Source organism: Lampris incognitus, chromosome 14 (assembly GCF_029633865.1).
Source record: "Lampris incognitus isolate fLamInc1 chromosome 14, fLamInc1.hap2, whole genome shotgun sequence".
NCBI lineage: Eukaryota > Metazoa > Chordata > Actinopteri > Lampriformes > Lampridae > Lampris > Lampris incognitus.
Window position 1 is genome coordinate 17,798,006 of NC_079224.1, and position 18,221 is coordinate 17,816,226.

Consider the following 18,221-nt stretch of genomic DNA (forward strand, 5'->3'; position numbering starts at 1 on the left):
AAAGTTAAGGGATGTTTGCAGTGATAATGTTTGGTTATAGGAGGCCCACATACAAGTGCACTGCAAGTCGCGGTCCCATTAAGTGGCTGACATTCAGGGTTACACGCCACACACGTTTGATTCACTACTGCCTCCCGTGGTTCTCTGCAAAAGAAACAATAACAAGACTGCAAGGACTTTCGACGATAACACATTTCATTTCAAAACAGTCGCACTGAAAGTGAAATACCTCATCCTGATTTTTGAGGGCAGAAGTTAAATTATAAGCGTGGCAACTTTCAATGTTTGACAGATAGCTCCTAAGATAAACAGCTGTGAGTTTGTGTGCCATTCCAGCCACAGTGTTTGTCTCTTAAAGATCTACAGGAGGTTTAACTGTACAATGTCTGAGAGGGGAAAAAAAAATAAAATCACAGACTAAAAAAAGACAGACTCAGACCCTCGGTCTCATCGACTGTCGTGGTCAGGAAATGGCCACGACTGAAAAATGAGGCTTTTAAAGTCAACTGCAGTACACAAAGATCTGATAATTAAGACTGTTTGTCTAAAAACGAAAAGACGTGCCTTTCACAACTTAAAAGGGAGTGAAAGCCGGATTCCTCCCTTACCCTTCCAGGATGTTGCAGGAGTCAACACAGTTCCCATCCCGGCTGTAGTCCCGGCAGGCGAAACACATTGCCGGGCCGGGGCCCCAGCAGCCGTCCTTCGTACACTTCCTGTCACAAGTGTTGTTTTGCTTTGCTGAAAATATAAATACACACCATCTCAACTAGAAATCTTTTTTTCCCAAAGACTTCGTTTCTGACTCTGATCTGATTTATTAGGTCATTCTTTTGCACTGCATTATCAGAAGTAAATTCATTCTTCCATCCATTATCCAAACCGCCTATCCTGCTGTCACGGTCGCAGGGATGCTGGAGCCTATCCCCGCAGTCATTGGGCAGCAGGTGGGGAGACACCCTGGATAGGCTGTCAGGCCATCACAGGGCCAACACACACACACACACACACACACACACACACACACACACACACACACACACACACACACACACACACACACACACACACACACACACACACACACACACACACACACACACACACCTAGGGATAATTTAGTATGGCCGATTCACCTGACCTACATGTCTTTGGGCTGTGGGAGGAAACTGGAGCACCCGCAGGAAACCCACGCAGACACAAAGAGAACATGCAAACTCCATACAGAGGACGACCCGGGATGACCTCCAAGGTTGGACTACCCTGGGGCTCAAACCCAAGACCTTCTTGCCTGTGAGGCGACTGTGCTAACCACTGCACCACCATGCCACCCAAAGTCCAAATCAAAGTCAAATCATATTTGTGAATACTCTTTATACATAGTCTAACTCAGAAGGCTGATGTTCACTTGCGAGACTGAAAGAAATAGGGTCAAAATGAGGATCAAGTTTTACTTGTTCCTGGGTCCTGTCTTACAGTTCTCTACTCATTTTGACCCTATCAGAAGTAAATATAGCCCCAAAGTATTTTTTGAAGAGTTTTAACTGTCTCTTTTGCCAGTGACTGGTGTAATTTACCGCAGGTGGCAGCATCCGTGTTTCCGTCCATCTTGACAGTTTGGCTCTCCGATTTGAAAAGGCCCTTCCAGTGGCGTTTCTTGGTGTAGCAGAGGTTGGAGTTCATGGTGATGATCACGTCTCCATCGCTAATCTCTTTCAGGGAGCGAAGGCCCAAGTGGTTGATGCCCAGACTGGTAATAGCCAGGCTATGGCTACCACTAAGATGACAGCAGGAGAGGTGGGCAAGGGGGATAGTGGAGGGAGAGAGAGAGAGAGAGAGAGAGAGCGAGAGAAAGGGAGGGAGGAGGAAAGGTTTTATGACATTTAGTCTTTGTGAGCTCATGGTTGTGAATCAACAGGAGGTCTTGGCAAAAAAAGAAAACATACCGTTTGGTCCGTCCACGGATGATCTCTAGATTCTCAAAGGGACTGAGTGAGGTCATGTTCTCTGGCCATGTTTGAATCAATAAAAACCCTTTAAAGGTGATATATTAAAGTAAGGTCAAAACTATTAATGGCTAATCCAACCAAATGTTTTCAATTAGAAACAGAATAACAGGGCATTATTAAAGTATGTCATGCATTATTCAGGTCTTATGGAAACTTACCAGTAATTTCTTTAACCGTCCTAAACACATTTAGCTGGGCAGGGTCCATCTTGGGCGTTTTGGTAAACAGGTCCCTACAAATAACAATAATGCATGTGTTATATCAAAAAATACCTAACAATAGTATCACTCTAAGAACAAAAACCGTATGCTAAATGCACTTGACTCACCCGTGAATAGACGTGTAGATGATAGCGATGTTGCCATTGATTTTGGTGCAATTTTTAAAGGAGTCAATGTTTGAGGCATTAATAGACATGATATTGGCCAGATTCCCCATTCCAAGGCCATTGCAAACTGCAACCAATCAGCAGCACATAGGAAATACGTCAATACATGAAAAGTTGGCAGTGTGAGTTTGCACACTCAAGGAATATGATTTGGTGAGATATTCAACATAAAGAATATGGAAAATGAATGTTGCACAAGAGAAGAACACTAAAGACATCTACGAATATCATTCAGAGGTGGTGCCTTAGAATATTTAAAAACAGCAAATTTGTCAAGTTCAGTAAAGAATTTGGAGATTCTTTTTTTTTTCTTTTTCTTTTTTTGGATTCTTCCCCTTTTTTCTCCCCAATTGTATCCGGCCAATTATCCCACTCTTCCGAGCCGTCCCAGTCGTTGCTCCACCCCCTCCACCGCTCCGGGGAGGGCTGCAGACTACCACATGTCTCCTCAGATACGTGTGGAGTTGCCAGCCGCTTCTTTTCACCTGACAGTGAGGAGTTTCGCCAGGGGGACGTAGCGCGTGGGAGGATCACGCTATTCGTCCCAGTTCCCCCTCCTCCCCAAACAGGCGCCCTGACCGACCAGAGGAGGTGCTAGTGCAGCGACCAGGACACATATCCACATCTGGCTTCCCATCCGCCGACACGGCCAATTGTGTCTGTAGGGACGCTCGACCAAGCCGGCGGTAACGCGGGGATTCAATCCAGCGATCCCCGTGTTGGTTGGCAATGAAATAGACCACTACGTTACCCGGACACCGGATTCTTGATCCATTTTAGAACCGAGCTAAATTGAGTAGTGTCCCAAGAAGTGCTTAGGAAAACACAGGCGCTGCTAGGTAAAAGGTATGGTCTGTACAAAACAGTATATATATATATATATATATATATATATGGTGCTTTTTCCACTCTACAGAGTACTCAAAGCGCTTTACAGTTAATGCCCAATTCACCCAATCACATGACCAAATCACACAGACAGCAGAGACTGCCGTGCTAGGCGTCGAACCTGCTCTGTGACAGCAGTTAATAGAAGGGGGCACATACACTGTACATGCAAACAGGAGACTGTCCTCAGGTCAGCTAGGTGTTTATGCAAAGTCTTGATCCCTACCTTTTGGGCACAGGCCTTCACATCTGGTGCACTTCCTGACCCCTCCTTCGTCCACCTCATATGTATTACCACTGCATGTCCGCACGCACGCTCCGTGGTCCGTCACTACATAGTTATCTGAGGATGAACCATAAAATACAAGCCAGTTACTTTGCACACTTGAGCACCTATGCTTATGCATCTGCACACAAGCTCATTCTGCCTTTCAATAAAAATAAATTTGTAAGTATTACCAATAATAACGAGCTGTACCTCCAATGGAGTACTCCATGACTCCACACAAGGAGCACTGATTTAGCTGTATTGTACTTGGGTGTTAAGCATGTTAAAAGGATAAAGTACAGTTGTTGCATTAACACGCCCTCACACTTAATCATTTTCTTTCCTTGTTTATGCAGTTTATAATTAAACTCGGAGAGATGGTTACAACTGAATGTGTAAGCCCAGAGGGATAACCTGGGCTCCAGTTCTGCATTCCACACCATGAAAAAAAACTCATATTCACGCATGAAGTACTCCATATTGGCAAGTGAAGCCCTCTTGTATTATTTTATTTATCTGGGCTGTCAAGACAACTGCTACAGCCCATGCTTTCATGTGAGGTAATAAATACACTAATAACTAGGAACCGGGTGATTTCCTGGTAAGGTCAAAACTTTCTTGAAGAGACATATTTCACAATCTGTGCAGAACAAGGACAAAAAAATAAAAATAAAAAATGGTGCCACATGTGGCAATTGGTGGGGTCCAAGCACAATATGTGTGTCAATCTATGGTAGCATCTTAATAAATGTTATGAGAACCTCTGGAGTAAATTAATATTGTTGTATTTTTGAAAAATATAGAGTGATGGATTTTCATACTGATGACAGGTTACAGTGAAGCAAAGTTTCTTCACATATTGGCAGGTTTGTTCTGAAAATCTCAACTCTTTAAGACATAAGGGTTGTTTTTAATAATGGATTTTTGAAGTTTGGATTTAAATACTATGGACATTAGGTTATCTTAAAAATCACTTTCAACATTCATGACCGAATTTCACAAATCAACTTGAAAGTGACCTTAGAGCATAATAAAAATCTATGTGGTCAGCAGCAAGATATACACATTTTGCATCTGTGGTGTCCCTCAGTGTTAGAACTCAAAATGTTTATGTGGGCACATTCAGTTAAGACTCCTTAACACACATTCAGTTAAGACTCCTTGGCACATGTTTCACATTTTGGTTTGATTAGCTCTCATCTCATCTCATCTCATCTCATCTCATCTCATCTCATCTCATCTCATCTCATCTCATCTCATCTCATCTCATCTCATCAGCTGCTTCTCCAGGGTTGGGTCACTGTGGCAGCAAGTTAAGTAGGGCCCTCCAGATGTCCCTCTCCCCAGCAACGCCCTCCAGCTCCTCCTGGGGGATCCCAAGGCATTCCCAGGCCAGATTGGACATGCGAGTTCTGGGTCTACCCCTTGGTCTCCTCCCAGTTGGCCGTACCCGGTAAACCTCCAAAGGAAGGCGCCCAGGAGGCATCCTAATCAGATGCCTGAACCACCTCAACTGGCTCCTTTCGACGCGAAGGAGCAACGGCTCTACTCCGAGCTCCCTCCGGATGTCCGAGCTCCTCACCCTGTCTCTAAGGCTGAGCCCAGACACCCTACGGAGGAAACTCATTTCAGCCACTTGCATCTGTGATCTCACCCTTTGGGTCACTACCCAAAGCTCATGACCCTAGGTGAAGGTTGGAATGAAGACTGATTGGTAAATTGAGAGCTTTGCCTTCCAGCTCAGCAACCTCTTCACCACAACGGTCTGGTACAACGTCCGCACTACTGCTGGTGCTGCACCAATCCATCTATCAATCTCCTGCTCCATCCTACCCTCACTTGTGAAAAAGACTCCCAGATACTTGAACTCCTTCACTTGAGGCAAGAACTCATCCCCAACCCGGAGGGAGCAATCCACGAGAACCATGGCCTCAGACTTGGAGGTGCTCACTCTCATCCCAGCCATTTCACATTCAGCTGCAAACTGCCCCAGTGCATGCTGGAGGTTTGATTAGATGAACAGTAAAAGTTCATTCGTTAATAAAAGCCAAACCATTTGGTCCATCAATTAACTATTGACATAAGGATGAGCCACACTAAGTTTTGCATGATGGACTCTGCATGTTCCAAAAATTATTAGGTACAAAAGAACTTCTGTTCATAAACAAATGGTTCATGCCCAAAATATAATGCTACTTGTTATAGCGCCACCATGTGACTAATCAACGTAGTTTTTGTTGCCTAAGTATTGGGTGAGACTTTGAGCCTATCAAAAAAGAAATTGAAGAGGGCAGCCTAACAATTCCAAGAGGATATACTTGGACCCTAAAATACTTCAGAGACCTTTTTATTTATTATTGCTTTTATTTGATCTTACGTGGGCAGGTCTTGACACAGGTGGCCCCAAAGTTGTACTTCCCATCTGGATTGGGCACAAGCTGGTGCAGGTTGGGGTCATAACGCATGAGGCCTGGGCAGGAGTCCTTGCAGGTACCATCGTCCTGGAAGTCCCGACAGGCCTGCAGAGTAAACAACCACTGAGTGCACCGGGACCATGACGACACCTCAAGCCAACCATAACACAGCATTCCACTCTCATACTGCCGGCTTAAACCCTCCCCGCTGTACAGAGAGGAAGCTGAGCTGAGGCCGACTCTGAAATTACTGACGAATAAAAGATTTAATCAGTGGTAAAAAGTTTTCCCGTTGAAACTAAGACTAGTACCAATGTGATTCTAATCAGGAAACATATGCCTTATTATGTAAGCGCTCCGTTGTGTGAGGCATCCCAGGGAAATGTCATGGAAAACTATGAAAACCTTAATCTGTTTTTCTTCCTGAAATATGACTTTTTCAGCATTTCCCACTCCCTTGCCCTATTCATCTCATGATCTCTTAAAGATTACTCAATCTTGCTAATGATTTTTTTTCTTCATTAAATAAGATGGGGGGGGGGGGCTGAGAGAGAGGAGAAGGGATACAGAGACAGGTCCCAAGACAGTTTCAACCCCCAAGATGCTGCCATCAGCCCTGAGCCCACATCACACACATCAGGATTAGTTTCAGAACAAAAATCAGAATAAGTTTTATTGCTAAGCCAGTTTTTACAGGGCCGGGTGGGTCTTTGGACCTGGTGCACTGCTCATTGTTAACCTTCAAAGTGGAACTGACAGTCCAGCCTATTTCATCATTTTTGAGCCGAAGTGAAGGTTTCTGTTTCTCACCAGACAGTCAGAGGGCCTGGGTCCGGTGCAGCCAGCAGCACAGTGCTCATTACAGCAGTCGCTCGGTGAAGGACCCTTGCATCGCTTGGAGCACTGCTGGGCACAGTTAAGCTTGGTCACTAGGGACGGAAACATAAGCAAAATGATGCAGTGTGAATGTTAAAGGATATTTTCTGCATTTGACTTTCAAATTGTAGATACAGGTAGATAGGTAAAAGAAAGAATGTCTTTTTTAATTTAAATTTTGAGATACTTTTTTGATCCCCATGGGGAAATCACGCTCTGCATTTAACCCATCCTAGTTGTGTAGCTAGGAGCAGTGGGCAGCCGCCGTGCAGCACCCGGGGACCAACTCTAGTTCGTCTTGCCATGCCTCGGTCACTCAGGGGCACAGACAGGAATATTAACCTTAACGTGCATGTCTTTTTTTGATGGTGGGGGAAACCGGAGCACCCGGAGAAAACCCCCCCGCAGACACGGGGAGAACATGCAAACTCCACACAGAGGACGACCTGGGATGACCCCCAAGGTCGGACAACCCCGGGGTTCGAACCCAGGACCTTCCTGTTGTGAGGCAAGAGCGCTCACCACTGTGCCACCATGCCGCCAGCTTATGTTGGAGAAGACAAATAATCATATAAAACATATGAAAAGCATAATGAGTTTATAGGTATTAAAAAGCATGTTTTTTTACTTTCAATTCCAAAGAACGAAAAAATTTGAACTTACAAGTCTGACATTTCTGGGGACCGGGGGCCCAGCAAGAACCATTGAAGCAACTTGAGTGACATTTTTTACCTGCATAAAACAGGACCAAAGAACACAGGACATCAATATTCACTTAACACCCTCCAGGTATTTATGTGCTCAGATAATTTGGTACATCTTTCGTTTTGTCTTTGCTTTGTATTGTGAATCAAATAAAGCCCTCACAGTGTAGGTTTTTGCTGGGCTCAGGGAACTCCATGTTGGGTTTGGTGTCGGCATTCACAATGTCATACCACTGGATTGTCTCCACATTACACAGCTGGTTCCCTGAGAACCGAACCCCTCCTTTAAGAATTTCTGGGAAAAAAAAAAAGAAGGGATGAAATGATCTCTCAAGTCAACATAAAATGAAAGGATATGAACATTTGGACCAGAGAGTAAATGTGGCCCATTCATTTGCTTTATTGTAAACAAGAAACTGCCAGGAAAAACTAGGGAAAAGAGAGTTTTCTTTCTCGCAACACTGGCAGAAGTCAGGTTTTCAGCAGAAATCCTGTCATGGAGGGGCTGAGAATGGGGCACTGACCTGTCAGGCTGGTCAGAGGAAGCTCGACAGTGCCCCGACCCATGGTTTTGTTGTAATTGAGTACCACAGCGAGGGCAAAGCCTCCATCATACAGGGAATGGCCTCGGATAATCCGCAGGTTGTCCAGGGGAATTCGGGGGGCTGTGTTGAGGGCGATCAGCACATAGCCGCCCACTTCCTGAATAGACTGTGAAGGAAGAAGTGAGAGATAACCCCTGGTCAAAAGTCACTCTGCTGTGAACTGCATGTTTGCCGGGGTAGTATTATTAGTATTATTTACAGTTTGATTTATATGACAGCACATGTTTTATGTGTGTTATTTCATCACGTATTGTCAATAATAGTCTGCATCTCTGTATGTTTTAATGTGTTTCAGGCCTCTAATTACATTGTTGGCACATCACTGAATAATTTCTCAGTAAATCTCCACTCCCATGCATCCATGCAATCACACGCACATGCGCACACACATGCACGCATGCGCGCACGCACACACACACGCACACGGTACTTCTGAGCAGCAGCATATTCAGGACTGTAAAGAGCCACTCAGTATCCAGGACAGCTTGCCTGACAACTAGCTTCAGACCACCAAAGAGGCTTCTGACAAATGCTAGCACAATCCTTTTACCAGATGTGATGTGCATGTTTATCTTGTAGCAATGGTTTTCCACTAGCAACGGAGTCCAGTCCTTACCCTGAGGAAGGACAGGTCATGGTGGTCCTCCATGTAGGTGACCTCCAGATTCTCCAGGACCACGGTGCAGTTGCTGTAGGTCTTCAGCATGTTCAGATAGTGGTCCTCTCTGGTGCCCAGCAGGTTGAATCTGTTGGTGATGCCCTGGCATACTGCAGAAACATAGACGAGGAGGAGTTAATGGGATTCATATGAACGTTACTCAGAAACAAACGGCTTCTTTTTAGTCCTGGATAGCTAGTTATATGCCACATAAATAGAAATGCTGGCTGATGTCGGCAAAGTGCTGCACACTCACAGCTTAATAGCAAACTACTGGTTTACCCATTGTATGTAACACTAGCTACATTTATGAGGGTAACCTTTTATTGCAAATGTGCAGCAGCTTTGTTTGTGTATAGGATCTGCGCAGTCATAACTTGGACAGCCTTCACTTGGAAATAGCTGATCTGGGTTGCATCTAGAATGGGAATCAGATCCCATTGACGAACCGAGTGCTTGCTCATGAGTCAAATGGAGTTGGCTGTATTTATGCTGGCAGTGGCCTGGGTCTTTCCACTGGTTCCCTGGCTTGTTAAAACAACCGCTACAACCAGAACTGCTTGGTACTGTCATTTCTGAGAAAAGATTTGGTGTTATTCACCAATTCCATGACACTCCTGAGGGCTGTATATTCATTTTGCTGATCTTCTTCTCTTTGAAAAAAAGAAACAATATCTACCTCTGCGCCGAGTTTTACCACACACAAATTATAATTAATACAAAAAAAAAACCCTCAACAAATTTGTTAAAGCATATAGTTTGTTGGGGCAATGACTTAATCCCACTTAGCACTTCATATATCAAATGCTGATCCATGCACTTGCTCTTTCTTTCATTGCCAATAACAAAGAGGCCATTGACAGAGTATTACAAACGCCAGGCCCTATCTGGCATTGCACAACATAGTGTTTGGATAAGAAAGGCCGCATTAGCGATAAGCACACAAGACAGAAGTGGGTCTCTCTCGACAAACGGTAAGCCTGTGGGCCGAGCGTGCGTGTCTTATGAAAACACATTGTTTTCCAGTCGTGCAACTCTGTCCCCTGAGCTGGCCTGACAGGTTCTGACTGGCATCACGGATGAATTGCTCAGCCGAGCTCCCTTGCATGCCTAACACCATGGCCAATGCACGAGCGTGCATGCTCCTGCGCGTACACATCAAGACACGCCAACGCAGTCGCACGCACACCAGCAAGTAGAACGTACACTTTGGAAAATGTCTTCTAAATCCTATGGGTTGACAGATTCTTCCCTGTCTTCGTTATGTGGATGTGGGATTTTGCAACGTCTCCTGAAGTGCATTCCAAAACATGTCTGCTCTTGACAGTTAGGAAAGTCATATAACACATCAGCTCGGCACGTCCTACAGAGTACACACCTAACAGCCATCTACAGTGCAGTCACCATACCCGTGCCCCAGAATGTTTTATTTCTGCACAAAACCCCCAACATGATAAACCCATATCACAAGTTATTTCCAGAACATTCTTCTGTTGTTACTATTATTATTTTCATTATTTTTTTTTGCCCCCTTTTTCTCCCCAATTGTACTTGGCCAATTACCCCACTCTTCCGAGCTGTTCCGGTCACTGCTAAACCCCCTCTGCAGATCCAGGGAGGGCTGTAGACCACCACATGGCTCCTCTGATACACGTGGAGTCGCCAGCCGCTTCTTTTCACCTGACAGTGAGGAGTTTCGCCAGGGGGACGTAGCACGTGGGAGGATCACGCTATTCCCCCCAGTTCTCCCTCCCCCCCAAACAGGTGCCAAGACCGACCAGAGGAGGCACTAGTGCAGTGACCAGGACACATACCCACATCTGGCTTCCCACCCACAGACATGGCCAATTGTGTCTGTAGGGACGCCCGACCAAGCAGGAGGTAATACGGGCATTCGAACCGGTGATCCCTGTGTTGGTAGGCAACAGAATAGACCGCCACGCTACCCGGACGCCTTCTGTTACTTCCAAGTGAGCAAGAGTAGTTTGCTGTTCACCGGTACCAATGAACCGGGGGCAAAAAAATCTGTGAGAATTATAGACTCAAACAGCTGCCCCCCCCTCCTCTCCTCATTAGCTCATCCCTGGGGGAGCTCCCTGAAATGAACCCTACCGTCCAGCCGCCTCATGCCTCGGCACCAGAGGCAGCTTCTCGCGAGACAGGCTGACCAATTTAATTAGCACTGCCCTGCGAGATGCAATAAGCTCCCTTGTTGCCACTCGGACCGAGGAAACCGAAGCGACGTGGGCAGAAGGTCATCATCACACGGCAGCTGTGAACATTATTACTGGGGCGTGTGAAATGGTAAACACTTATAAAGGCGTCATGCTGATTTGGAAAACCTGGAATATTAGGTTTCTGATGCTGTCTAGAGCTCATTAGCCAAATGCATGTCGTATATTGGCCGATACCATCAGCACCAGCTGACAGCGTTCAAACATTGTGTGCGATTTGTGTCATTGTTATGTGCTTTGGATGAATACCGGATGACCGAGATCAGAGGGAAAATCAAAGTCGACCAGAAGCTTGACAGTATTCATCCACCCAAGGCTCAAATGTCAGGCCTCTTTCCCGGTGCAGCAAAAACAAAACAGTTTGAGTAAAGCGAGCGTCATTATAGCCGCGTGTAAAAACGCCTTGTGTCTGGCTTTTGTTGACTCCATCAGCTCCTTTATGATCGACGCAAGTGGCGCTCTGAAGAACCTGACGTTTGACAGCCATTAACCGGTTCCTTATCAAGCCACAACACGGGAGAACGAGAAGCTCTTGGGCTATATGAGGTCGACCTGTATTTACAGTGCAATATAGCTGCATCTGTATTTATGACAGAATTACAGCTTGATAATAAATATACTGTTCATCATTTGACCGTTCTGTTCCAGATTTTCCCATGTGATACAGTCAACGACATCCGAAAACTATTACCTGTTACCTGAATCATCTCCACATATATACACTGTTATGCAACTTTACACTGAGATTTTGCCCAAGAGAAGAGACTGAGGGGCAAATACACACAGGTTTCTGTGGTATGGAAAAGACACATCACGTAAGGACGAGGCTTGCGTTTTTTTCCACAGCACCTGCGTAAAGTTCTGACTCATAAAAACAATGCACAACATACTACTGTCTGCTGCTGTACCTAAATTCATAGGTGTGACTTATGGTGATGTAAGTGATACTGTGACAGGCAGCGAGGACAGATTGCTTAACTTCCTGCAGCTGAATTGTCGTCACACAATATGTCCGGGAGCGAGGGAGGCGCGAGGAGTGGCAGGTCTGGCATATCTCTGCTTGCTTGTGTGTGTGTGTTGCATGTGTGTGTGTGTACCTGTGCAATCTCCTGTCGTGCAGGCTCCGCTGTATGGAACATTTCATTGAGTGTGCTGTGCTTAATAACATTCAAAGCTTGCCAACGACTTAACAAACCTGGTCATTAGTCATCTAAGCTGGCTGCAATGTGCGGTCATGTATTGCTGTTTTGATGTTTACTCGTGGACTAGCATTGGAAGTCAAGTGTGTGTGGGCAGATTTTTGTTTCTTGAGGCTATGGGATCTGTAAGACAGCGGAAAAAAACGGTAAAGCACATTATGTGGTATAATAAGCTCATTAAGTCCGAAAGTGTGTTTACACCAAAGAGAATATATAATGGCTGCATGCAGCTGTCTTTGACTTCTAACAGGAATAATACCAACACTTCAAATGGTATTCTCCTGACATAGCAGAGTCAATACAAGATTAAAATGAAATGTGCTATGCCTACTGCCTTCTCAACCCCCCCCAACCCCCCCATAAAAAAATAGAGAACCAAGACAATGGTTAATATTACAGCCTGGAAATTCATTCGTATGAACTTTTTTTGTTGGGGGGGGGATTTTCCCCTCCTGTTTCTCCCTTATTGTATCGGGCCAATTACCCCACTCTTCCGTGCCGTCCCGGTTGCTGCTCCACCCGCTCTGCCGATCCGGGGGGGGGGGGGGGCTACAGACTACCACATGCTTCCTCCGATACATGTGGAGTCGCCAGCCGCTTCTTTTCACCTGACAGCGAGGAGTTTCGCCAGGGGGACATAGCGCGTGGGAGGATCACGCTACTCCCCCCAGTCCCCCCTCCCCCCTGAACAGGCACCTCGACCGACCAGAGGAGGTACTAGTGCAGCGACCAGGACACATAACCACATCCGGCTTCTCACCCGCAGACACGGCCAATTGTGTTTGTAGGGACGCCCAACCAAGCCGGAGGTAACACAGGGGTTTGAACCATCAATCCCCATGTTGGTAGGCAACAGAACAGACTGCCACATCACCCAGATGCATTCATATGAACTCTTACAAATGGGTATTGAAGTAGTGGTGTGGTCAGTTCCAGATTATAGAATATCTCCTTATTGCAGAACTATGTTCAAAGTTGAGCACTTTATTTGTCCCAAATTGGACATTTCTCATCAAAACACAAGTTGTACATTACTTAAACAACATAGAAAACAATAAAGATAGGAGAAATAAACAACATAATACGCAATTATCAGATTCATTCCTAAATGACCAGGGAAGCTGGGGCATGAAGTGGAGTCTATGTGGTTAGTCTGTGTTATAACCATTACATCTGCACAGGTGAAGTCAACTTTACCTTGAAATTGATTTGATCAACTACAAAGGAATCAGATTTGTTTCCAAATGAAGTAAATGCAAAGAGGAAATAAATAAATGAAGAGAACATTATTGACAAAATGACTTACAAACCACAAATGGCTTTTCACAGACACAAACAAATGCCCTTCAATTTGAATCAAAAGAAAATAATTCCACAAATAACCTTTAAATTGTATCTCAAAGTTGGAATCTGCATTTGTAAATAAATCTTGTACAGATTGGCTCGCATTTGTGGGTTTTTAAGATAGAAGTAGTGGTGAGCTTTTCAAAGGAATTACTTCTATTCGTTTCAGCCGATCATGTTACAGTTTGCTTTGCATCATCAGTTGCCAGCCAGTTAATCCAAAGGGAGGAGGAAGAAAAAACAAAGCTGACTCAGCATGTAAGAAGGCATCATGTACGTATGTTTGGAAAAACTCAATTATGCAACTATAATAAGCAACATGTATAAATATTACTATTATTATCATTATTATTATTGTTATTATTATTATTATGGGCACCCAAGGCTCATTGATGCTCATGGGGAGCAAAGGCTAGCCCGTCTGGTCTGATCTCACAGAAGAGCTACTGTTGCTCAAATTACTGAAAAAGTTAATGCTGGCTATGATATGCAGGTGTCAGAACACACAGTGCATCACAGCTTGCTGTGTATGGGGCTGCGTAGCCACAGACCGGTGAGAGTGCCCATGTTGACCCCTGTCCACTGGTGAAAGTGCCTACAATAGGTACATGAGCATCAGAACTGGACCATGGAGCAATGGAAGAAGGTGGCTTGGTCTGCTGAATCACGTTTTCTTTTACATCATGTGGACGGGCGGGTGTGTGTGCGTTGTTGACCTGGGGGAAGAGATGGCACCAGGATGTACTATGGGAAAGAAGGCAAGCCAGTGGAGGCAGTGTGATGCTCTGGGCAATGTTCTGCTGGGAAACCTTGGGTCCTGGCATTCGGGTGGATGTTACTTTGACACGTACCACCTACCATGTACCACCTTTGACACGTACCACCATTGTTGCAGACCAGGTACAACCTTTCATGGCAACGGTATTCCCTGATGGCAGGGGCCTCTTTCAGAGGGATAATGTGCCCTGCCACACGGCACACATTGTTCAGGAATGGTTTGAGGAACATGACAAAGAGTTTAAGGCGTTGCCTTGGCCTCCAAATTCCTCAGATCTCAATCTGATCGAGCATCCATGGGCTGTATTGAAAAAATAAGTCCGATCCATGGACACCTCACCTCACACCTTACAGGGCTTAAAGGATCTGCAGCTAACGTCTTGGTGCCAGATACCAGAGGACACCTTCAGGTCTTGTGGAGTCCATGCCTCGAAGGGTCAGAGCTGTTTTGGCGCACAATGGGGACCTACCCAATGTTAGGCAGGTGGTTTTAATGTTTTGGCTCACCGGTGTGTGTTGCCAATGGAAACAAATGCAGTTTCAAAACTTAAAATACAATGTAAATATTTGCAGAATAACAATTTAAATTCAGAAATTAATTTTTTAGGAATTATTTTCTTCAGATACAAGTTGACATTTGTTTGTGTCTAAGGAAAGTTTGCGGTTTACCATACTTGTTTTTAGGGCATAATGGACATTTACAAACCATGCTCTCTGGATTCATTTAATTTGGCAACAAATCTCATCCCAGAGGCAACTCTCTCTTGTTCCCAACTACCGGACACAAGTAGTGAATGTCCACCAATGCATACCGAAATGTCCTAGGGCAAAGGAATAAATTTCCAAACTTGAATGTAATCTAATGATTTCCTCTGGTAAATTGGACCAGTTACTATACATTTCAAGTTATTATGCTTTATACTCTACTCAAAACAATAGACGACCCAGCCGCATTCTCTTCCTCTCATTCCCTACCTGCAATTCAATTACACTGTGCCCAGAGTCAGCTGATTACATTATTGGAAACCTTACACATAATTAAAGGGAAGTAACAATGCTAATTGACATTCTTGTTTATTTCGCTCTCCACGTCAACAGTATCCCAGCAAACCATCTCTGCAGAGTGTCCCTGTGAAATAACAAATCGATATGAAGCTTGATTTCATTACTGAGACAGAATTTCCAGTTAAGACAAGATAATAACAATTTAATATTTGATTTCTCTGCAGATCTGCAGTAAAAGAACATTGATAAGTAGAGGGGGGGGGAAGTTCTGTTTAAGTTGGCCCATGACAAAGGCTGTGCTCCTTAGGGGTACACTGCCTCAAGTTTCCAGAGCCTGCAGTTTCAGGGATCCATAAATCTCCAAGGCCCACTAGCAAGTGTGGAAAATAAAGCACTTCCTTGATGCTTTCTATGCATCGAGCACATGCGTCCTCCTCCTCTGCTGCCTGACTGGCTGAGATTCAGAAGGAGCTGAGGGGCCAAGTTGCATTTAAGGAAAAAATTTCCAGAGGTAACACCTTCCTTTCTTAACATCTTTAACATGTTTCTACAATCCTGCAGTTAGCACACGACATGCAGACGGTCTACATTCCTGTTGCAGTGTCCGCTAAGTATCTGTCAGCATGAACACATACTTTCTAGCTGAGGTTGAAAGCTACTGATATCCTGCTCTCTGAACTCTGGTTCCAGGAGGAGGAGGCGTTCTTCCTTTGCGTGGGCTATGCATCAGTCCCTCTGAGAAAACATCTTGGGGCCTTTCAAAAGGAAAAAAAAAGGGTTCTAGCAAAGAAAAGAGGATATACCCCCCTCCCCTGTTCTCTCTAAATAAATGCAAAAATGTAAGCCCATCTGACATCTCAGGAAGTTGGTCTTTGCATGGAGTCATTCAGAAACAGCTATCCTGTGATGCTATTCAGAAACAGCTATCCTGCGATGCTAATACAGATGGCAGCTGACCGCTGTCCCCGGGAACAGGGATCAGAAAAATGTGATGCATCAAGCAAAGCTAACTGCGGTGGAGAGCTAGGGACAGACGGACAGACAGATTGATAGATAGGAAACAAAGATGGAGAATGGGAGAGTCAGAAAGCTGTCTAATTTTAGGCTTAGGTGTCAAGACTGTATGTGGAGGGGGGGGGGTCTCACACACCCTGTGTGAAAATGGCTGACTTTACCTTAAAGGGCTCCAAAAGCGACATGTCTTTTAAAGATTTGGCTGCAGAAAATTCCCCCGTGATACCTGCCCTGATTACATCTGAGGCATTTCGCCAAATAAATCCACTCTTCGCATAACCTCCTCTAAACAGTTAAACTACAGTGCTACTTGCTCGCAGTAAGGTTGTTTCTTTTTTTTTGCAGAGTCAGGGAAGTTCAGCCTGTTGAAAGCTCAGCAAAGTGACCAAATAAAGACCAAAAAGGCCCATGTTTACACTCTTCTCTTGAAAAAAAAAAGAAGACTACTCTCCAACAGTCGATGAGACACTCCAGATACCTGTGGCCGGGTCCATCATAATGTTTACTCTCAGTGGCAGCGTGGGGAAGCGCCGGTCCTAAGTTCCGCACAAATACATGGGAATATGTGCACTCATTCACCCGCACAGTGTTCCTCCAATTTCCCCAGCTGGTGATACCCATGAGATGCTTTAAAATACACATGACTGCCCATCCCCATACTACCACGTCAGAGAAGAGAGGCACACATTTCGGATGAGGTTTATCGAGTATGGATACTGAATTTACACCATGTTAATCTGCAGGTTTATTGGACATGACTGGTGGGTGGTGAGAAAAGGGCGACAGGCAAAAACCTCCATTACTGAGATGGACGCATAATGACCCAAACTGAGCATACAGGTACAGGGAGGGCAACGGGCAAGTCTATTTGTATAGCCCTAAATCACAGTCTCAAGAGGGCTTTGCATTGACGCACTGAGAAAAACAGGTGGATTTAGTAAACAACAAAAGATGGACACCCTTTATCCTTACACCCTCGATGAGGATGAGAATAAAAATGTTAAAAAGAAAAAGAAAAGTTTTCAGGAAAAAAAAGCATGAGAAGTCTCAGGAAGAGCATCACCAGAGGAGGGATTCCTCTTCCAGTATGGATGGGCGTCCAACAGGCACAACAGATTTAGCAATAAAACCCTTTACGAAGGCATTTAAAAGCATTACACATAAAGCAAATGAAACACCACAAAAAAAAGACAGGTGGACACTGGCTTGCATGTGCTGACTGTTTTATTTCCTTTTAGCTGGTTATCGTTTAAGCCCGCCAGCAGTCGGCAAACATTACATAATCCCAACCTTCAACAACACGTTGATTTCCAAAAAATGACAACTGTGACAGAGAATGTCCCACATGACACTACACATTTTCAGAAAAGGGGTGGGGGGTGGGGAAGACCTCACTTCCTGGGCACCGTGATAATTTATTAGAGTTAGTTAAACACAGCTGCTCCTCCGCTACTCCCCAGCTGTGACCGAAACACAGCCGACTCCGAAGGATGGCTAATCAAACCGCACGTGTCATTAGCCAGATTATTCCCATACATGTCCTATTGGAAAGCCCATTAGTTGTGTGAGACACACAACACAATCCCACATCCTGTTACCTAAAACTTGCAAGCCCCCCCATCTCATTTACCCCCCCCCAAAAAAAGCAGCCACCATTCTCCTGAAACGTTCCAAGTTTCAGCCCACTTCCTCTTTAAGATACAGGCACTCTCCCCACGAAAGCCCTTCCAGCCAAGCCCCCCCTCCCTTTCTGCTAAAACTATACTCCTCTTCAATCCCACAGGAAGCTGGATAGGAAGACGGGAGAGGGAGTGGGCGGTCAGCACACTGCTGCTAAG

At 45.0% G+C, this 18,221-nt stretch overlaps 1 protein-coding gene across 4 annotated transcripts in view; it reads right to left on the reverse strand.

The window, feature by feature from the left end:
• egfra (epidermal growth factor receptor a (erythroblastic leukemia viral (v-erb-b) oncogene homolog, avian)) overlaps window positions 1-18,221 on the reverse strand; it is a 49,770-nt gene that overhangs the window by 15,572 nt on the left and 15,977 nt on the right. For 3 of the 4 annotated variants that reach the window (XM_056293623.1, XM_056293622.1, XM_056293624.1), the window contains exons 2-14: window positions 8,769-8,920; window positions 8,072-8,258; window positions 7,711-7,842; window positions 7,507-7,575; window positions 6,778-6,896; window positions 5,931-6,072; window positions 3,512-3,628; window positions 2,338-2,464; window positions 2,168-2,241; window positions 1,947-2,034; window positions 1,578-1,777; window positions 609-741; window positions 54-144 (exon numbers count right to left, since the gene is read on the reverse strand). In XM_056293623.1, coding sequence (XP_056149598.1) covers window positions 54-144; window positions 609-741; window positions 1,578-1,777; window positions 1,947-2,034; window positions 2,168-2,241; window positions 2,338-2,464; window positions 3,512-3,628; window positions 5,931-6,072; window positions 6,778-6,896; window positions 7,507-7,575; window positions 7,711-7,842; window positions 8,072-8,258; window positions 8,769-8,920 — 1,631 coding nt within the window. The remainder of the gene's footprint in view (window positions 1-53; window positions 145-608; window positions 742-1,577; window positions 1,778-1,946; window positions 2,035-2,167; window positions 2,242-2,337; window positions 2,465-3,511; window positions 3,629-5,930; window positions 6,073-6,777; window positions 6,897-7,506; window positions 7,576-7,710; window positions 7,843-8,071; window positions 8,259-8,768; window positions 8,921-18,221) is intronic. The other variant, XR_008811360.1, reaches the window with a different exon arrangement.